Source organism: Bombina bombina, chromosome 1, assembly GCF_027579735.1.
Source record: "Bombina bombina isolate aBomBom1 chromosome 1, aBomBom1.pri, whole genome shotgun sequence".
Lineage (NCBI taxonomy): Eukaryota > Metazoa > Chordata > Amphibia > Anura > Bombinatoridae > Bombina > Bombina bombina.
In genome coordinates, this window is record NC_069499.1 from 1,472,316,225 (window position 1) to 1,472,339,426 (window position 23,202).

Consider the following 23,202-nt stretch of genomic DNA (forward strand, 5'->3'; position numbering starts at 1 on the left):
AGACTGGTGTAGGGGCCCTTCAGAAACAATATCATCAGCGTCCTCATGCTCTTCAGTATTTTCTAAAACAGAGCAGTCGCGCTTTCGCTGATAAGTGGGCATTTTGGCTAAAATGTTTTTGATAGAATTATCCATTACAGCCGTTAATTGTTGCATAGTAAGGAGTATTGGCGCGCTAGATGTACTAGGGGCCTCCTGTGTGGGCAAGACTGGTGTAGACGAAGGAGGGGATGATGCAGTACCATGCTTACTCCCCTCACTTGAGGAATCATCTTGGGCATCATTTTCTCTAAATTTTGTGTCACATAAATCACATCTATTTAAATGAGAAGGAACCTTGGCTTCCCCACATTCAGAACACAGTCTATCTGGCAGTTCAGACATGTTAAACAGGCATAAACTTGATAACAAAGTACAAAAAACGTTTTAAAATAAAACCGTTACTGTCACTTTAAATTTTAAACTGAACACACTTTATTACTGCAATTGCGAAAAAGTATGAAGGAATTGTTCAAAATTCACCAAAATTTCACCACAGTGTCTTAAAGCCTTAAAAGTATTGCACACCAAATTTGGAAGCTTTAACCCTTAAAATAACGGAACCGGAGCCGTTTTTATATTTAACCCCTTTACAGTCCCTGGTATCTGCTTTGCTGAGACCCAACCAAGCCCAAAGGGGAATACGATACCAAATGACGCCTTCAGAAGTCTTTTCTATGTATCAGAGCTCCTCACACATGCATCTGCATGTCATGCTTCTCAAAAACAAGTGCGCAATACAGGCGCGAAAATGAGACTCTGCCTATGATTAGGGAAAGCCCCTAGAGAATAAGGTGTCCAATACAGTGCCTGCCGGTTATTTTACAAAATTCCCAAGATTAAAATAATTCCTCAAGGCTATGGAGTATAAAATATGTTTATATATAAATCGATTTAGCCCAGAAAATGTCTACAATCTTAAAAAGCCCTTGTGAAGCCCTTATTTACTGTCTGTAATAAAAATGGCTTACCGGATCCCATAGGGAAAATGACAGCTTCCAGCATTACATCGTCTTGTTAGAATGTGTCATACCTCAAGCAGCAAAAGTCTGCTCACTGTTCCCCCAACTGAAGTTAATTCCTCTCAACAGTCCTGTGTGGAACAGCCATCGATTTTAGTAACGGTTGCTAAAATCATTTTCCTCTTACAAACAGAAATCTTCATCTCTTTTCTGTTTCAGAGTAAATAGTACATACCAGCACTATTTTAAAATAACAAACTCTTGATTGAATAATAAAAACTACAGTTAAACACTAAAAAACTCTAAGCCATCTCCGTGGAGATGTTGCCTGTACAACGGCAAAGAGAATGACTGGGGAAGGCGGAGCCTAGGAGGGATCATGTGACCAGCTTTGCTGGGCTCTTTGCCATTTCCTGTTGGGGAAGAGAATATCCCACAAGTAAGGATGACGCCGTGGACCGGACACACCTATGTTGGAGAAATATGTCCTCTAAATCACTAGTGCACTTTATTTTGCATTACTGGCCATAGATAAATAAGGGGAAAAACACATAGGTAAAGTCCCACTATGGGCCGCACACATTAAAGCTCCTGAGCAGGTCACAGCTAGTTATTGGTAGCTATGTGCAACTGCTGTTCATGATTAGTTCATTAATTATTTGTTATTGACTTGTAGTTCCCTTGTAGGACTTTACCTATGTATTTAACCCCTTTGTAGGGGTGGAGCACAGAAATTTAGAATGATAATACAAAAATTACAAGCTCTAAGTTGTTAACTTGTAATGTCCTTTTAATACATTAAGAAATTGGATATAGAGTAATATACAAAAAGTAAAAAAGGAAACTTTGTTAAGCGTTTCAGTACAGGAACATTTTACATCAGGACCTGAAATATTGGACAGAAATGCTACAAAATATATTTTTTTTTATTTATCCTGAATTTTCATGTACAATTTTGTTATTATTTACCCTTTAAAAAACCAGTATCTCTTGTAAGTACTAGTTGTGAATTGCAGGAATTACTTCCAAGCAGAAGTTGCATATACTTAATTAAAGGGACATATTACCTCTGTGATTACCTTGTATCTAAGCATCTGCAGACTGCCCCCTTTTGGGCTAGTTTCCATTGAGTTGGTAAACTTTGGAAACTGGTAGTAACATAAAAATTCTCCATTGACTTTAAAGGGATACTAAACCCATTTTTTTATTTCATGATTCAGATAGAGCATAAGATTTTAAGCACCTTTCTAATTTACTCCTATTATCAATTTTTCTTTGTTCTCATGCTATCTTGATTTGAAAAAGCAGTACTGTAAGCTTTAGAGCCAGACCATTTTTTGTTCAGCACATGGGTAGCACTTGCTGATTTGTGGCTAAATGTAGCAAACCAATCAGCAGCTCTACCAAGGTACTGAACTAAAAAATGGGCCGGCTCCTAACCTTTTATTGCTGCTTTTTCAAATCAAGATAACATGAGAACAAATAAAAATTGATAATAGGAGTAAATTAGAAAGTTGCTTAAAATTGCATGCTCTATCTGAATCATGAAAGAAAAAATGAGGGGTTAGTATCCCTTTAATGGAGATCAATAGTTTTACACCCAGTATACCAAACTTTATCACCTCAGTGGAAACTAGGCCTTTCTTGTTTGTGCAAAGCTGGGGAATGGGTAGTAAAGATGCTATCTATCTTTACAATAAAAAAAATAAAGTAAACTATCCCTTTAAATTTTATAGGATTGTGATTTTCTGTACCATGAATGTACCTGAGATGCCCTTTCAGACCCAGCCAGATCTATCATGAAGAGCCGGCCCACTCGGATCTCCTGGGTGATGTTCTTCACGCGACTCTTCTGCCTAACAGTTACCTGCAGGATGGCATGTGACCTAGAAGAGGTCTTATTAGCTGCAGTGGGTTCCTGGGTCCTTTGTTTATTCCCTCTCATCAGCAGCTGCATTATCTATGGGGGAGCGGAAACAAAGTTCTGTTATAGAGGGCATAGGCTGTCTTTTTATCCTAACCCCTTTCACAAACAGCATTCTGGTAGTAAAATTAATAGAACATTCTAAATAAAACCAAAAACAACCTCTTTGGCATTGATAGTAGACACCTCTGTGATCCCGGCTACTTGTATAACTCCTTTTGAGTCCTCCCGCAGGTCCAGGTATCCCAAAGAAGGGTTCAGCAAATCCCTAATCATTTCATTGTAGATCTGTTTTTAGGACACAAATGACACTGGAATTAGTTATAGGGGACAGCATATCTCAATCTTATAGGTGCTTTGATAGATTAAAAAAACCATACTCATCAGAACATAAACCAAGACATTCTGAATTATATGGGTATGCATGGAAACATAGTGTAAAGGGAACATTTATTATTGAAGGAAATTTTAAGGAACTTTTAAATTCACGTCTGTTTTCAAATCTAGTTTGTTCTCTTCATTGTTGAAAAAGAATACGCACATATCCTACACTAGTAGGAGCTAGCTGGTGATTGGTTCCTTCACACATTTGTCTCTTGCGATTGGCTGACTAGATGTTTTCAGCTAGCTCTCAGAAGTGCATTGCTGCTCCTTCAGCAAAGGATATCAAGGGAATTAAGCACATTTGATAATAGAAGAAGATTGGAAAGCTGTCTAAAGTTATATGTGCTATCTGAATCCTGAAAGAAAGAAAAATGGGTTTCATGTCCCTTTAAAGGGACAGTCTACAATAGAATTGTTATTGTTTTAAAATATAGATAATCCCTTTATTACCCATTCCCCAGTTTTGCATAACCAACACGGATATATTAATACACTTTTTACCTCTATGATTACCTTGTATCTAAAGCAATTTCTGACAGCCCCCTGATAACATGGATTTTTATTTATTATCTATTGACTTGCATTTTAGCCAATTAGTGCTGTGTTGTGCTAACTCTTAAATAACTCCCTGGGCAAGAGCACAATGTTATCAATATGGCCCACATGAACTAGCAGTATTCTGTTGTGAAAAACAAATAAAACAGCATGTGATAAGAGGCTGTCTATAGTGGCTTAGAAACAGGCAGACATTTAGAGGTTTAAATGTTATAAAGTATATTAATATAACAATGTTGGTTGTGCAAAGCTAGGGAATGGGTAGTAAAGGGGTTATCTATCTTGTTAAACAATAACAATTTTAGTGTTAACCGTCCTTTTAAGGGTGTACACATGCTTATATGGATTAAACTGGTGGAAAATCTAGCAGAGCCATTTATTTGCTTTCCCTCTAATTTCACGCTTGCTTCCCCTGATTTCCTGCTTCCCATCTAGCTCCATGGTGTCTCCAGCGTGTCTAATGTGCAAATATTGCACAGGACCATAAAGTATTCGACAACCCAAAGAGGCACGTATGGAGATCCCGTCTCTTTCGGTCACCAGGGAGATTATCTGCCATGCAAAGCAGGGATGGGGGAGCTGGCTAAACAGCAAAGGTTATCAAAGCTGACGACAATATAGTAAGGGTGGAAGAGCAACCGAAGAACTGTTAGTCATGGAGATAGTATTCATGTCTAATGTTTATTAAGGGGAATATGATCTGCTAAATGCTTCTATTGCACATACTTTTCTTTCTTATGGAATGGGAGTGAATCATCTTATCTCAGTGCAAATATATTACACTTGTGCAAGTGTCTGCCGACGCACAGCAGCTATAGCTAGTGGCAGCTTAACATGTAAGGACATCTCTATGGACACAGCAACACAAAAACTTAGTTATCAATCAGTGCAATAGCATCTTATCTGAAAAACATGCATCTAGACAGGTTTATTTTATAGGTATGAGTCAAGTAAAACTGTATAAAATACATCAACCCTATTGTGTGTGTGTGTGTGTGTAACATGTGTGTGTGTGCGTGCCTGCGTGCATGTACTATGTGTGTGCGTGTCTGTATGAAGTGTGTGTGTGCGCACGGGTAGTGTGTATATGTAGTGTGTGTGTCTATGTAGTATGTGTGTGTGCAGGTGCGTGCCTGCGTGCATGTACTATGTGTGTGCGTGCCTGTATGTAGTATGTGTGTGTGTGCGCACAGGTAGTGTGTATATGTAGTGTGTGTGTCTATGTAGTATGTGTGTGTGCGGGTGCGTGCACCTATGTAGTGCGTGTGTACGCGTAGTGTGTGTATGTGTTTGTGTGTGTGCGCACGGGTAGTGTGTATATGTAGTGTGTGTGTATGCGTAGTGTGTGTATGTGTTTGTGTGTGTGCGCATATGCAATCTGCATCCAAAATAAATGTTTTCAAAACAATTTAAACTGTTAGCAAAATTTGCATTGTTTTGTAGTCCAGGGACAATCCCTTTAATAAAGTGTCTTGAGTATTCTTTATATCATCTCCTCTGTTGAGACCAATTAAAGGTACAGTCCACTCCAGATTTTTTATTGTTTAAAAAGTGGTGACTCATAACTCTACGGGAATGTTATGTTTATTGCCCACATGAACTAGCACTGTCTAGCTGTGAAAAAGGGCTTAGAAATTGGCATATGAGCCTACCTAGCTTTAGCTTTCAACAAAAAATGCCAAAAGAACAAAGCTAATTTGATGATAAAAGTAAATTGGAAAGTTGTTAAAAATTGCATGCCCTATCTGAATCATGAAAGTTTAATTTTGTCTAGACTGTCCCTTTAAGGATAGAAATAAATGAGCTAATATACTGATATATATGACAAAGTATAAATGGCACTGTTGTGTTACTTTAAAGGGACATTCCAGACAAAAGTGAAATCCACATGGATGCATTTCAGTTTTGAATAAAAGCAGTTTTGTAATATACATGTATTAGCAACAATGCTTCTTAGTGTATTTAAGTATGCACCGTCCTTATTTTCTCTGTAGTTAATATCAGCACAGTATATTTGACACCCATCTGTTGAAACTTATACTAGAAGCATTTTTTCCCAATACATGTATAGTGCAAATATGTTTGTTTTTTTAAATATGTCATTTATCTATCTGCATTTACATATTGATGGAATGTCCCTTTAAAGGACAGCAAAACCCCAATGAAACTGTTGAAAAGTAAAGCTAGGTAGGGTCGTAGGGGCTCAGGAGCAGACGTGTCAAAAAGCAATACCAAGAGAAAAGGGCAAATTTGCAGGTTTTTTATTATTACGTCAATCCTACTTTTTAAAGCTTTTAAAGAGACATGAAGACAATTTTTTTTTCATGATTCAGATACAATTTTAAACAACTTTCCAATTTCCTTCTATTAGCAAATTTGCTTTGTTCTCTTAATATACTTTGTTGAAAGAGCAGCAATGATCTACTGCAAGCTAGCTACACGCATCAGGTGAGCCAATCACAAGAGACATATATGTGCAGCCACCAATCAGCAGCTAGCTCCTAGTAGTGCTTTGCTGCTCCAGAGCCTACCTAAGTATGCTTTTCAACAAAGTATAGCAAGAGAACAAAGCACATTAGATAATGGTAAATCATAGCAATTTGTTTAAAATGGCATGCCCTATCTTGATCATGAAATAAAACAATTGAGTTTCATATCCCTTTAAACAATAATTATATTAGATATTTTGTTAAAGGGATATGAAACCCAAAAGAAATTTCTTTTGTGATACAGAGAATACCATTTTTAAAAAGTTTCCAATTTACTTCTATTATCAAGTTTGATTTGTTTCAATAATATTATGTGTTGAAGAGATTTTATTGGTGAATGAATTTATCCACCAATCAGCAAGGACAACCCAGGTTGTTCACCAAAAATTGGCCGGCATCTAAACTTTTTTGCATTTCAAATAAAGATACCAAAAGAATGAAGAAAATGTTATAAAAGGAGTAAATTAGAAAGTTGCTTAAAATATCATGCTCAATCTGAATTACAAAAGAAAAAATTTGGGTACAGTGTCCCTTTAATGATCTTTGTTTTCAGGTGACAACTTATTACGACTAACTTTTTGTTCTGGCTGCTCTTACTCATAGTACAGATTTGATAATATGATAAACACTAACTATAATATGATAACATGAAGAAAATTAGAATACAGGTGGCCCTCGGTTTACGCCGGTTCAATTTGCGCCGTTTCAGAATAACAACCTTGTTTTCAGTCATGTGACTGCTATTGAAAAGCAGTGCACTAATTAAAATAGCCAGTAGTTGGAGCTGTCCACTTGTGTTGCAGCAAAGTTATGCAAGCTTAGCAGACTTAAATGAATCTGTGTACACAGAACAGACCTTAGCTATCGAGCAACAAGATCTAGCAGCCACTTCCCTATTATCTTCCTGCCCAGCTGCTTGAGGTGAGGGTGAATAACTGCCTATTAATCACTCCAGATTTAAATGCATAGAATAGGTGCAGACCCAATATTATCTAACATGCTAACAATGCAGAGAACTGATTGCAGAAAAATGCAAGTAAAAAAATGTTTTTGTTCATTAAACTTAGTTTGATGATACAGTCTGTTGTGTGATTATTTAATTAGGTTTAAAATGCTGTTTAGCATTTAAAGGGACATGAAAGCCAGTTTTTTTTCTTTCGTGATTTAGAAAGAGCATGTCATTTTAAACAACTTTCTAATTTACTTCTATTATCTAATTTGCTTCATTCTCTTGATATCACTTGCTGAAAAGCATATCTAGATATGCTCAGTAGCTGCTGATTGGTTGCTGCACCTAAAGGCCCTGTGTGATTGGCTCACACATGTGCATTGCTATTTCTTCAACAAAGGATATCTAAAGAATTGAGCAAATTAGATAATAGAAGTAAATTGGAAAGTTGTTTAAAATTGCATGCCCTATCTGAATCATGAAAGTTTAATTTTGACTAGACTGTCCCTTTAAAGTCTTCATTGTAAAGCTTTAAATAATGTATTAGGTGTTACTTATGTCAATTTTGAGAGGGGCCTGGAACCTAACTCCCCATTGACTTACATTATAAACTGGGTTTCAATTTACAACACTTCTTCTGGAACCTAACCCCGGCGTAAACTGAGGGCTACCTGTAATATATTATATCATTTTAAGATCTCTATAGTAGTTCTACTTTGTCCATTTAAAAATGATCCTAACCTGTGTTAAATGCTGTTATTATTATTATTATTATTAATATTATTCAATTGTTAAGTGCCACCAAATTCAGTAGTCCTTGCTATATGGTAAAAAAAAGGAATACAGATTCAACAAAACAAATCAATTAATATGAAATGTTTTATACAGACCAAGTATGTAATCATATTTAGTATAAAGACAATCAGCAAGTAATTCATTTGAATGCTTTAGGTTTCAAGCTATTAAAGTGCCTGGCCAGCAGATGGGTACATTCAGTTACAGCTGAATACATAAGCTAAATACACTAATCTTGGCTGCTCCAGACATTAAGAGGTCACAGCCCTTGCCATCCTCTCTCTCACCTCTAGATAAGACATTAACACTTCGTACTCCATGTCATCACTGGTCTCTTCAATAGCTTTAAAAAGATCATTGAGAGTGCGTATGTATATCCCAGGCTCCCGGTCAGTACCCAACATGGTATAGGTCTTTCCACATCCTGAAGAAACAAAATAACAGCAGAAGATAACTCAGTAACATTTTATAGTGTACATACAGATGAGAATAGGTGGTGACCTCACACACTGAAAGGGACTGAAATGTATTTTTTACAAATTAAAAAGTACTATTAAAACATGTCAAAATAAGGACAGACAAAAATATAGATAGATATGATAGATAGACAGACATGCAGGTAGACAGATACAGAGATACGGATAGATAGATAGATAGATAGATAGATAGATATAGATAGATGATAGATCTATAGGAATTTTTTGTGTGAAAATAAAAATATTACATTAAAAGATATTGATTTTGATACATAGACCCTGATTGCTCACTGGCTGATGATCAGCTCTTATACAGCTTTATTGCTGGACAGCGGCACATAACATAAGCGTAAATAAAAAAAAATCTCAGAATGGAAAGATTCATTTTAGAAAAAGAAAAAACTGTGAAATGAATCAAAGATCATAGATAGACAGACATAGTTAGATAGATATGGATACATAGAAATATGATTGATAGATAGATAGATAGATAGATAGATAGATAGATAGATATTGATGGAATTTTTTTGTGGGAAAAAAATATTACATTAAACCTATTTTGATACATAGACCCTGATTGTTCACTGTCTGACGATCAGCTCTTGTACAGCTTTATTGCAGGACAGCAGCACATAACATAGGCATAAAGACGGAAACATTAATTTTAGGAAAGGAAAAAAAAGTGAAATGAATAAAAAAAAGGGTAGAGGGCCCTCCAATAATACGTGCCCCTGTCTGCCGCAGCTCGCTTCCGGCGGGCTGAAATCTTCTGGCAGAATTCAGCATTGCACACGAGTGCTATTTTGCGCTTGCGTGCCATGGCGCTTCCTGCCTGCACACAGCCAATCATGCTCGGGCAGGAGCTGTCAATCTCCCCGGTCGGACGAGACCGGGAGATTGAAATTTGCCACCTTTGAGGTTGTGAAAGGTTAGGAAAGCTGCGCTTTGATGACCGCTGCTTGCTAAATACGAAGTGCAGGTTCTCTTGTGAGAACCTGCTGTCATAGGGGGTCCAAAGGCTTACAAAGCTTTTGATAAATCAACCCCTAAGCATAATTAATTTAGACTAGAATGAAAGAAAAACGCATGGAGATCAGTGGTTTTACTTCCACTGTGTTGTTTGTTGTTGTTTTTTTTTAAAGTAATATAGTTGTAGATTTAATCAACAAATAATATCCCAAATAGTTTTATTATGTTGGTCATAAAAGGTGGAGGTTGAATACATTTACCCGTTTAAAGTGACATAAAACTCACATTGAAATGCCTTTAAATGCAAGTCAGTTTTATAAAGAAACATTTTTCCAGTGCACATTTATTAGCATAAATGCTTCAAATAAACATTATGACTATTTCAGCATCAGCGTTTATTGTGCACGGAGAATATGTACATATCCCTTGGGCACCCTTAATTAAACACAATGGGGTAGATTTAACAAGCAGCGGATGCTGCAATCTACCCCCGAAGTTTCCGGCTCCTTTTCGGTGGCGGACTTCAATCATCTCGATCCGATCAGGATGATTGACACCCCCTGCTAGCAGCGAATGCGCAGGGGGGGGCGGCATTGCACAAGCATATCTGTTCAGAGAGCCAGCATGTATTTCTCAGTTGCAGTGCTCTGGGGTGTTTTTGGCGTCCGTGAAGGAGATTTTGTCAGCCGTACTCCCATTAGAACATATGCACTATTGTGTAAGTACAACTTTTAACTTGAGTGCAATTTCATTGTAATAAATTTCATTTGAATCTTTTGTGTCGCCTTGTCTTTTTCTCTCTACGCTATATGCATATTTAATTAACACTGACAAAATATATGCTCTCTGAGCGGGTACAATGTTGAAAGGAACAGTATACTGTAAAATTCGCTTTAATTTGTTCCCAAAGATTGATTTTATCTGTTGGAGAGTTTATTTATTTTTTTCAAATATATAATTTACCTTTATTTTGCCATTTGAAATTGCTGTTTTTGCCTGTTGAAACCATCACCTATATGGAAAATGTCAACACTGCAGTACTGCTATGTACTTATGCTGCATGCATAATAAAAGCTATCACAGAAGCTGTGATATTTACTAGAAGCAATTTTGCTAATACGAGTTAATTACAAAATGTTTCTATACAAAACTGAAATGCACTATTAGACTTTAGATTGTCAGCTTGGTGAGTCTTGGATGACGCATTTGACCCCCCTGCATCAGACCTGACAGAGAAATGTCAGCTATACCCATAAAACGCCACTGACCAATTTATAATGAGTAAAACAATATGCTTTGCATTTGTATTATAAATTTGAATTTCACAGCATTTTTTGCATATGCAGTGTAGTTTTATTACAATTTCTACTGTGCACCTTAAATAAATTTAATACCGACACTTGCAGGGGCAGCCCTAACGGGATTCTTTAACAAAAGGAGCTATTCAAAAAAGGGAGTGGTGAGTTCTCTGCTATGTAAAAGTTTGCAATGGAGAGCGAAGTACACAGGGAGAACCTGGTATATGTTTAAAGGGACAGTCAAGTCCAAAATAAACGTTCATGATTCAGATAGGGCATGCAATTTTAAACAACTTTCCAATTTACTTTTATCACCAATCTTGGTATTCTTAGTTGAAAGCTAAACCTAGGTAGGCTCATATGCTAATTTCTTAGACCTTGAAGGCCGCCTCTTATCTGAATGCATTTCGACAGTTTTTCACTACTAGAGGGCGTTAGTTCACGTGTGTCATATAGATAACATTGTGCTCACATACATGGAGTTACCTAGGAGTCAGCACTGCTTGGCTAAAATGCAAGTCTGTCAAAAGAACTGAAATAAGGGGGCAGTTTGCAGAGGCTTAGATACAAGGTAATCACAGAGGTAATAAGTGTATTATTATAACTGTGTTGGTTATGCAAAACTGGGGAATGTGTAATAAAGGGATTATCTATCTTATTAAACAACAACAATTCTGGTGTTGACTGTCCCTTTAAAATTCAATATTAAGCCTAATACAAATTAAATTTAGCTGTTTTCATTGCACTTTACCTTCAAATCACAATTTTTTTCATATGCATAAGTTTTCCTTTAAAGAGTAATTAGAGTTTTGTTTTGAGTATTTTGATAAAAGCTTGCCACCTTTTAATTTGCGAGAAAACACAGTTAGATCTGTAGGGTGAAAATGTTTACACAATTATGCTGGAACTTGAGAGAAAATTTTAGACCCCCATGTTCAGCCCCTTTTACAAAAAACTAAATGTATGCTTACCTGATAAATTTATTTTTTTCTTGACACGGTGAGTCCACGGAATCATCAATTACTGTTGGGAATATCACTCCTGGCCAGCAGGAGGAGGCAAAGAGCACCACAGCAAAGCTGTTAAGTATCACTTCCCTTCCCACAACCCCCAGTCATTCAAACGAAGGAAAAGGAAAGAAAGGAAATAACACAAGGTGCAGAGGTGCCTGAGGTTTATATAAAAAAAACTGTCTGAGAAAACAGGGAGGGCTGTGGACTCACCGTGTCAAGAAATAAATACATTTATCAGGTAAGCATAAATTTTGTTTTCTTTCTTAAGACACGGTGAGTCCGCGGAATCATCAATTACTGTTGGGAATCAATACCCAAGCTAGAGGACACAGATGATTAGGGAGGGCAAGACAAGTAACCTAAACAGAAGGCACCACTGCTTGCAGAACCTTTCTCCCAAAAGACGCCTCAGCTGAGGCAAAAAAAAATCAATTTTATAGAATTTAGAAAAAGTGTACAAATCTGTTCTACAGAGGCCTCATTCTTCAAGGCCCAAGAATAAGATACCGCCCTAGTGGAGTGAGCTGTAATTCTCTCAGGATGCTGCTGTCCAGCAGTCTCATAAGTCATATGAATAACACTTCTCAACCAGAGAGAAAGAGAAGTAGCAGTAGCTTCCTGGCCCTTACGTTTTCCAGAAAAACAAACAAACAATGCAGAGGACTGACGAAAGTCCTTTGTAGCCTGCAGATAGAATTTAAGAGCCCGCACAACGTCTAAGTTGTGCAATAAACGCTCTTTATGAGAAAAAGGATTTGGACAGAGAGAAGGAACAACAATTTCCTGATTAAGATTTCTGTCCGAAACCAAATTAGGAAGAAACCCAAACTTGGTACGGAGCACTGCCTTATCTGCATGAAAAAATTAGGTAAGAAGAATCACACTGCAATGCTGAGAGTTCAGAGACCCTTCTAGCAGAAGAAATAGCAGGAAGAAACTAATTTTTTCTAAGATAACAACTTAATATCTATGGAATGCATAGGCTCAAACGGAGCCTGCAGTAAAACTTTAAGAACAAGGTTAAAACTCCAAGGAGGAGCAACTGATATAAATACAGGCCTGATTCTGACCAGGGCCTGATAAAAGGATTGTACATCCGGCACGTCCGCCAGACGTTTGTGCAGCAGAATGGATAAAGCAGAAATCTGATCATTGAGAGTACTGACAGATAACCCCTTCTCGAGGCCTTCCAGGAGAAAAGATAAGATCCTCGGGATCCTGACCTTACTCCAAGAAAATCTTTTAGACTCACACCAATAAAGATATTGATGCCTGAAACATGGTCTCAATGACCAAATCGGAAACTAAAATCAAGAGTTCAAATCAGCACCTGATATTCCCAGGGGGTCTCCCATCCAAGTACTAACCAGGCCCGACCCTACTTAGTTTCAGGGTGGTGTGGCCATAGGCTCCAAGCAGTCAGCTTCAGAGAACCGAGATTTGGATGAAGGAAGGGACCCTGATCAGAAGGTCCTTCCTCAGAGGCAGTTTCTAAAGTGGAAGAAAGTACCTCTCCACTAGGCCTGCATGCTAGATCCTGTGAGGCCACTCAGGGGCTATTAGAATTATCAACGCTCTCTCCTGTAGTACGATCAATGACTCGTGGAAGGGGAGAAAACAGAGTAACCAAGTAATTCAACCTGAAATCCCAAGGAACCGCTAGGGCATGGATCTCTAGACTTCGAACCGTACCTAGGTAACTTGGTAATTTGCCTAAACGTCAACAAAGCCAACTCCGGCATCCCCCATTTAAGGGTTAAGTTGGAGAACACTTCCCGAAGGAGAATCCACTCCCCAGGAGAAATATCTGTCTGCTCAGGAAATCCGCTTCCCAGAAATCCACTCCTGGAATGTGGATTGCAGATAGACAACAATCGGGAGCCTCCGCCCACAACCATCCAAGTCACCGCCTTCATGGCTAAGGAACTCAGAGTTCCTCACCGGTGGTTGATGAAAACCATTAAAGTGACATTGTCTGACTGGAACCCTGCCAAGGACAACTGAAGCCATAGAGCATTGTAAATTGCTCCCAACTCCAAGATGTAAAAGAGGAGAACAGACACTTCCAAGTCCAAAATCCCTGCCATTACACAAGACCCAGACTGTTTCCCAGCCCAGCAGGATGGCATCCGTGGCATAACACCCAGGAATATCTCTAGAAGCACATGCCCTGGGACAGATACTCCTGAGAAACCACTACGGGATAAAGACTCTTGTCAACTGACCTAGATCTATCTTCTGAGATAGATCCGAATATTCTCCATTCTATGGAAAATAGAACAGGAAATTATGTCCAAGATAACCATCAGACCAATTTCCTTCATACATTGAGTCACTTAAAAGTGAAGGTAAAAGCAACTGCAGCTGGATCCAAACTCCCCACCTTCTGGTTGCCAAAAGGCTAAACTATTTACTGGACCATAAGAGCTCGCTGTTGGCCGGACTATAGACTGCAGAGAAAAGAAAAAAGAAGTAATAATTTTTGATTATTTGACCTCTGTTAGAATCTTCTCCTATGATAATCTATTAAGGTCCCTAAATAAATCACCCTTGTAGAAGAAACAAAGGAACTCTTCTCCAGATTAATTTCCCATCCATGGGAAAGAAGATTGGACAAGATCTCTTGAAAGAGAGAGAGAGAGAGCTCTATGATAAGAGCACACCCTTGAAATACCTCAAGACCTAAAAACCTTTCTAGAATGACAAGACTCAGAAACTCGAGAAGATCCCGAATAATGGGAACAATAAATACACATCCTTCAGGACTATGCTCGTTCTGAACAGATCCTCCTGAAACAAAGGAGAATGGTACTACTTTGAAGGACAAAAACCTGATAAACTTGAGGTAAATACCTAGATTCCGTTCCCAGACTGGGACTGGAACTATCACTCTTAGGGAGGAAGGTCCTGAACTCAGCTCAAGAAAAACCTCTCATCATACCTGGATTGCAGATACTCTAGAATGAGAAATCTGCCCCTGGGAGGAAATCTTAGATAGGACTACAAGAAACAATACTGACCTTGCTGAAATAGAAAAGGAAAACCTTCCTTTAGTCTTACTCTCCTGACAAGTGGAAGAAAAACCCTTTTTTCACTCGAAACGTCAGGAGACAATTCTGTCCAAACAAGGTCTCATCCCTGAAAGGAAATGTCAGAAGCGTGGAATTGGAGGACACATAAAATATTGAACCTGCAAACTGCAGAACTATAAAGCCTAAGGTGTACTGCTAAGCCAAAGGTAGGCTTCTTGTCTGAACAAGATTTCAGCCACAAAGCCCGGCAGACCAGCACAGCAAGTCTAATAAGACAAGGCATTGTTCTAAATGAGCAATTAAACCTCCAGCTTCTCTTCCTAAGATCCGAAAAGGAGCACCATAAGGATCGACGTTCTCTGAGCCATAGTAGAAAAATACCTACTTAAGGCACCGTGCATTTACTGGAGTCAGCTACAGGAAAAACCTTTGAGGGACGGGAGAGAGGGAGAAAGGTAGGGTTGCACCGATACCGATACTAGTATCGGTACCGATACCAAGTATTTGCATGAGTACTTGTACTCATGCAAATGCACCGATACTTAAACCGATACCTCCACTTCCTACCCATATGCTATCTTGTGGCGTTTTTTCAAACTGCATGTTCCCATTTCATTTTAAGCTGAAGTGGAGACTAAACTAAAAATTGTTTACTACTGTTCTGCCAATACAAATTGCTGTTATTTGTATTATTGTAGGAGAGATCACTGTACCCCGTTCAGACAAACCCCTGAAGTACTGGTCAGTTAATAAACTGAGATTTCCAGCTCTGGCTAAAATGGTCCAAAAATATCTTTCTGCCCCATGCAGTAGTGTGGAAAGTGAAAGACTGTTCAACTTAGAGTCAAACCTCCTTACTGATAGCAAAAACAGACTGATAGCTGAACATGCAGAGAGGCTTCTGTTCTGTTCCTTAAAAAGAACTTGCCACTAACTTTTGAAAACATATTCTAATTGCTAAATTGCCTTTTTACTGCTAGTTCTCATCTTGCACAATGATGTTCAAAACATACTGTACTCTGAGGAACATCCATAGGTTAGCTTATATAATTGCAGGAAGAGTACTCATGGCAAAAAATAAGTTAATTCCAATGAACACTCATCCTGCAATTATAAGACTAGATTTAGATTACATTTGATTGGAAAGCTTTATCAATGCTTTGTTCACATTTCCAACTCCATAGACTTTAATGGAGTAGGACATGTACAGGGAGTGCAGAATTATTAGGCAAGTTGTATTTTTGAGGATTAATTTTATTATTGAACAACAACCATGTTCTCAATGAACCCAAAAAACTCATTAATATCAAAGCTGAATAGTTTTGGAAGTAGTTTTTAGTTTGTTTTTAGTTATAGCTATTTTAAGGGGATATCTGTGTGTGCAGGTGACTATTACTGTGCATAATTATTAGGCAACTTAACAAAAAACAAATATATACCCATTTCAATTATTTATTTTTACCAGTGAAACCAATATAACATCTCAACATTCACAAATATACATTTCTGACATTCAAAAACAAAACAAAAACAAATCAGTGACCAATATAGCCACCTTTCTTTGCAAGGACACTCAAAAGCCTGCCATCCATGGATTCTGTCAGTGTTTTGATCTGTTCACCATCAACATTGCGTGCAGCAGCAACCACAGCCTCCCAGACATTGTTCAGAGAGGTGTACTGTTTTCCCTCCTTGTAAATCTCACATTTGATGATGGACCACAGGTTCTCAATGGGGTTCAGATCAGGTGAACAAGGAGGCCATGTCATTAGATTTTCTTCTTTTATACCCTTTCTTGCCAGCCACGCTGTGGAGTACTTGGACGCGTGTGATGGAGCATTGTCCTGCATGAAAATCATGTTTTTCTTGAAGGATGCAGACTTCTTCCTGTACCACTGCTTGAAAAAGGTGTCTTCCAGAAACTGGCAGTAGGACTGGGAGTTGAGCTTGACTCCATCCTCAACCCGAAAAGGCCCCACAAGCTCATCTTTGATGATACCAGCCCAAACCAGTACTCCACCTCCACCTTGCTGGCGTCTGAGTCGGACTGGAGCTCTCTGCCCTTTACCAATCCAGCCACGGGCCCATCCATCTGGCCCATCAAGACTCACTCTCATTTCATCAGTCCATAAAACCTTAGAAAAATCAGTCTTGAGATATTTCTTGGCCCAGTCTTGACGTTTCAGCTTGTGTGTCTTGTTCAGTGGTGGTCGTCTTTCAGCCTTTCTTACCTTGGCCATGTCTCTGAGTATTGCACACCTTGTGCTTTTGGGCACTCCAGTGATGTTGCATCTCTGAAATATGGCCAAACTGGTGGCAAGTGGCATCTTGGCAGCTGCACGCTTGACTTTTCTCAGTTCATGGGCAGTTATTTTGCGCCTTGGTTTTTCCACACGCTTCTTGCGACCCTGTTGACTATTTTGAATGAAACGCTTGATTGTTCGATGATCACGCTTCAGAAGCTTTGCAATTTTAAGAGTGCTGCATCCCTCTGCACGATATCTCACTATTTTTGACTTTTCTGAGCCTGTCAAGTCCTTCTTTTGACCCATTTTGCCAAAGGAAAGGAAGTTGCCTAATACTTATGCACACCTGATATAGGGTGTTGATGTCATTAGACCACACCCCTTCTCATTACAGAGATGCACATCACCTAATATGCTTAATTGGTAGTAGGCTTTCGAGCCTATACAGCTTGGAGTAAGACAACATGCATAAAAGAGGATGATGTGGTCAAAATACTAATTTGCCTAATAATTCTACACTCCCTGTAATGAGAGCATTGGTAAAGCTTACCAGTCAAATGTAATTTAGCCCATAGTGTTGTTCCCCATGATTAAACAGTGCACTGTTCTATTTTTTACTGTATTGAACTTTTGGTTGGTTGTGATTTTATATTTGTTATTTGTTGTTATTATTAATATATTTTATTGTAATATTTTTATTTATAAACATGTTCTGTGAACTTTATGACAAATAAAACTGTTTTATTATTTCATAATGTCTTTTAAGTTACAGTCCTTCATAATTATAAAGAAGGAATCTTAAATAATTAGTCTGTATTGTGCTTGGTTAACTGTCACATGACATAAAAAGAAAAAAGTATCGGTAATTGGTATCGGCGAGTATTTGAAAACAAGTATTGGTACTTGTACTCGGTCTTAAAAAAATGGTATCGGTGCAACCCTAGAGAAAGGTATCCCCAACTTCTCCTAATCCTGAGAGAATTCCAAGGCACGTCTAGAAACACTTCCTCATAGGAAGGAACATCATTGAAATGATAAAGTTCAAGAAACTTCCAAAGGTTGACAACGACAAGGGAATCAACATCGTTCAAGTAGCCAAAACCTCCTTTAACATTACACAAGACGATCAAGCATACATCTGAAGGATATGACTTCAGCATCAGATGAAGGAATTAAACTGTCCAATCTGAGATTTCACCCTCAGAAAACCTACCGGTGAAGTCTTCTCCCCAATTCAGAAGAGAGAGCAACCTGCGTAGTAGGTGATGAGCAGACACCTTACAATACGAAATAAAACATATCCTCTTGCATATTTCCTAAAGGTAAGGAAAAACAGGCAAAGCCGCAGATATCGCAGAGGACACCTGAGCTGAAAAACCTGTAAGCAAAACATACTCCTCCTGGAGATTTAGAGGAACCGAAGGGCACTCCATTTGACGCCAAAGAGGCTTGGGAAATAAAGGGAGAAAGCTGTGACATTGCCTGAACAGCATCATCCTGGGAGACATAAGGCTCAGATTGATCTGTACAATAATTGCTTAACCAACAAGGTAGTACAGAAACATAGACATCTTAAACTGTCTAAGCCTATTCTTAGAGGTGATTTAAAAGATACACTCTAATTAAAAGGAACAGATAAGCTTATTAAAAAATAATATGTTCCTCATCTAACAAGTATTAGATCCTAGCAACAGAGCCCTGTTCAGAACATAAGCCCCTTATTTAAGAAATTAGGCTCTTGTATATGTCAATGAAATTAACGATTTTATTTGTCAAACTGTTGGAAACAACTCTAGTGTATAATGCAAACAAAACTCATGCTGCTAAGGCAAGGGGAAGAAAAATCCCATTTGTCTAAATCACTAAATACTAGTGTATAAGCATACTGCTGTCACTGCCTGCTTTTCTATCACAGACTTCCAGAGATTGGAACTTTACAATCCGTTCCAAGAGGCATAGAAAATATGACCTAGAGAGAAATAAATCACATCCGTAAGCATTAATAATAAGAGGCAGACAGAACAACAAATCTGTTCCGTTCTCATGCCGGAGAACAAGGCGGAGTTAGAAATAAATGCTCAGCCACCTCTAAAAATGGCGTTGCTCCGTAATGTGAAGGAGGCGTGGCCAAAAATTGGCACGGAATGGAGCTTCATTTCGTCGACTAATCTCCCTCTATTATAAGGGATTCCTGTAGGACCAATGTTGTAACAATCACAAGCAGAAAATTTCCATACAGTACACTGGCACCCTCGCACAGCTTCCTGAAGCACTTCTAAAAGCGGAGCTGGAGAATTCAGAGGGTTAAAGGGACACTCAGGTTAAATTAAATTTTCATGATTCAGATACAGCATGTCATTTTAAACAACTTTCCAATTTACTTCCATTAAAAAAAATGTGCACAGTCTTTTATATTTACAATTTTTGAGTCACCAGATCCTACTGAGCATGTGCAAGAAGTCACAGACTATACGTATATGCATTTGTGATTGGCTGATTGCTATCACATGGTACAAGGGGAGTGGAAATATACATAACTTTGAAATTTGTTTAAAAAAAATCTACTACTCATTTGAAGTTCAGACTAAGTGCTATTGCATTGTCTTGTTATCTTGCATTTGTTGATTATGCAAATCTAATGTGTTGACTGGTCCTTTAAGCACTGTGTGTTCAGAATGACACAAGTACATCTACACAGCCCCTTAGAAATGGCGCCAATCGCGCTCTATTAACAGTCCCCTGAAATAGTCAATCTTCAAAGAAACTCAGGAACTTAACAGGGCTGCCTTCAACAAGCAGAAAAACATAATAAAAAGAATTAGAATACTGAAAAATTTAGATCTGAGCCTTATAGATAGTTAACCCCTTCCTTGTTGAGAAGGATGTTAACCCCTAAGTCTCCAAGTCTCATGCATAAATGTGCCAGTCCACTGCCGTAATCATCCATAAAAGATTTGTCCCACTTAAAAAGCAGAGGGTTCTTAACCCCTTCAGTGCCAGCCTTCTAGCCCCAGAAGAACAAAAGGCACTTACCTGCATTCTAGCCGTCCGGCAGTCAGACGACTCACAAAGTATGAGAGGATGCCCAAAAAAAACAGAGTAAACCTACTCAGGCTTTCTATACCAGGGCAGGAACATGTTTGGAAAACGCAGCAAAGCACACTTTACAAGTTCCTAACTGCTTAAAAGCTACCACAGCCCTACTGAAGAGACTAATATGGAGTACAGCTAAACCCAGCTTGTGATGGAAGATCAAAAAATCTTGATAGAAGAGTCTTATACAGACACCTATAACTTTACCTCCTCCTTGCACTGAAGGCAAAGAGAATGACTGGGGGTTGTGGGAAGGGAAGTGATATTCCCAACAGTAATTGATAATTCCGTGGACTCACCGTGTCTTAAGAAAGAAAAATAATTACGCTTTGTATTTTGTACATATAAGTATGAATTTCTAGGTGTTTTTTGCAAACTCAGTGTACAGTAATTACAATTTATGCTTTGCATATTTAATAAGATTTATTCAGGTTTAATTCAAATATACGTATTTTATGTTTTTGATAAAATACGATTTTTTGGTAAATGATTTTGTGACGATTTTTTATGCACCTTAACAACATAATTGTTCCTGAGTAATATTGTGTCAATAGTTCAATTATTTGTTTTGTATGATTTTTAAATTACAATTTTCATTGTGCACTTTTGTAATGTATTCATCTCCATCCCATACAAAAATTCAGAATACTCCCCTTATCGAGACCCCCTGTTTTCAAGGTAAAAAGTGGCTTTATAGAATTCCACCAGGGAAATAGAAGTACTTGTGAGTGGTAAGCATTCTTAAAGAATTTAACCAGCCCAGATAGCTTTACAGAATTAAGCCCAGGGGCTTTGCAGTATTGTCAATATTTCTTTTAGAATCTCACAAGCCCAGAGAGTTTTAGATAATCCGGCTAAGAATGTTCTGTAGAAATCTGCCACACATTAGCACAGACACATGGGGCAAGATTACATATGCGGCGTCGCCCACAAAAGCTGGCGACACCGGTTTTTACGCGGTTTTAGTATCACATATACGGCGCCGCATATAAATGCGGCGCGTATATTTCACCCGTCGCCCGCAATTTTTACTCCCATAAGCTAATAAGCAAATTGGTATCACATATTCAGCGCAACGATTTAGGTGGTGAAAATGGAGACATTTTACTCCATTTTCACATCGCCGCACATAGGCAGGCGCAGCAAGCTTTACGCTTAACATGGGAGCACCGAAACTCCCGTAACTGCCTGAAAATATTAACTAACACCTTATGCATGCGCAATATTTATGTACCTGTCAACCGCCAACCCCCACCGCAATAACAAATAAAGTATATTAACCCCTAATCCGTCAAACCCACACAATGCAATAATCCTAATAAATCTATTAACCCCTAATCCGCCAATCCCCCACAACGCAAATAACAAATTAAATTACTAAGCCCCCTAACCTAACATCCCCTAAATTAACCCCAATTATCTAAATTAAAAAATACTAAGTTACAATTAAAATAAAAAAGCTAACATTACTTAAAAATAAAAAAGCCTAAAATTAAATTAATCTAAGATTACAAAAAATAAAAAAGTCTAACATTACATAAAATAATAAACTAAATTATCAAAAATAAAAAAATGAAACCTAATCCCTATGAAAATAAAAAGCCCCCCCAAAATAAAAACACCCCCTTATCTAATACTAAACTACCAATAGCCCTTAAAAGGGTCTTTTGTAGGGCATTGCCCTAAGTTAAACAGCTCTTTTACCTAAGTCTAACCCCCAAATAGATACTCACCGTTCCTGAAGTCCAGTGAAGTCTTCTTCCAAGCGGCCAACATCTTCTTCCAAGCGGGGACCACTTCTTTCTTCAAGCCGGCACGGAGTGGAGATTAGCGCGGAGCAGGACCGACGACCGTGGAGCCATGGAGTGTGAAGGATCCTCTTCACGTACATTGAATTCACTATTCCGTGTATGGCGGTGATCGTACGAAGAGGATCCTCCACGCTCCATGGCTCCGAGATCGCCGGTCCTGTTCCATGCTCATCTCCTCTCTGTGCCGGCTTGGTACTGGATGAAGAAGGAAGTGGTACCCGCTTGGAAGAAGATGTCGGCCGCTTGGAAGAAGAATTCACCGCCTGGAACTTCTCCGCCGGACTTCAGGAACGGTGAGTACCTATTTGGGGGTTAGAGTTAGGATTTTTTTGGGGGGGGGATTAGATTAGGGTTTTAATGGGCAATCGTAAAAGAGCTGAATGCTCTTTTAAGAGCAGTAAAAGAGTTGAATGCCCTTTTAAGGGCAATGCCCATACAAAGGAAAAGGGAAGGTTTTTTTTACCTTCTATCTGGAGGATATAGTTAATCCATAGCCTAGTATCAGAGTTATGGCTATAGTTTGAGGAACAAATTCAGGAGTTCCCCCCTGGCTCAAGGCATTGTCTCCAGAGTTCCCAGCTCAAACAGTGGATATCGATTTTGTCATTAGTTGCAAATATGGGGCTTTCCATGGATTCTATATGTGTCATAATAAGCAAAACTTGGGGCCATCCAGGACTGCTTGGCTGCCGCCATGCTCTGGCAATTGCCAACTTGACTGCCGTAAATAAATAAATGCACAGGTTAAGAAATTGAACTAGTAGCCTCTCATAAAACATGTGGAAAAGACCTTTCAGAGCATGTCCCCCCCACCGTACCCCAAACCGCTTGCAACACAAGAAGGCCCTAGTCCAAAGAACGGACCTTGGGGCATTCCCATCACATATGTGCGGTAGTGCCAATGCTCCCGCAGCTCCCGCAGCCCCTCCAACATAAGGGAGAGTGGATATGAGACATCTGGAATAGCCTGAGGGGAGTAAGATGCCATTGAAATAGAATTTTATGAAAAAGTTCTAAATATGCTACATTATGAATCGCGCATTTAGTATGTAGTATGGCTCTAGACCAGTCAGTCCTCTTCCAGTGCCTCAAATCCAAGTACCCTTTCCCATTGTTTAACTTGAGGGGTTTTTCAGAAAATTGGTGTGTTTAGAATGTCCGTATAGG

The 23,202-nt window shown here is 38.7% G+C and overlaps 1 protein-coding gene across 1 annotated transcript in view; it reads right to left on the minus strand.

The window, feature by feature from the left end:
* Nucleotides 1-23,202, minus strand: part of KIF19 (kinesin family member 19) — a 229,244-nt gene that overhangs the window by 94,208 nt on the left and 111,834 nt on the right. Inside the window, exons 5-7 of the mRNA XM_053706939.1 lie at nt 8,385-8,521; nt 3,088-3,213; nt 2,767-2,961 (exon numbers count right to left, since the gene is read on the minus strand). Coding sequence (XP_053562914.1) covers nt 2,767-2,961; nt 3,088-3,213; nt 8,385-8,521 — 458 coding nt within the window. The remainder of the gene's footprint in view (nt 1-2,766; nt 2,962-3,087; nt 3,214-8,384; nt 8,522-23,202) is intronic.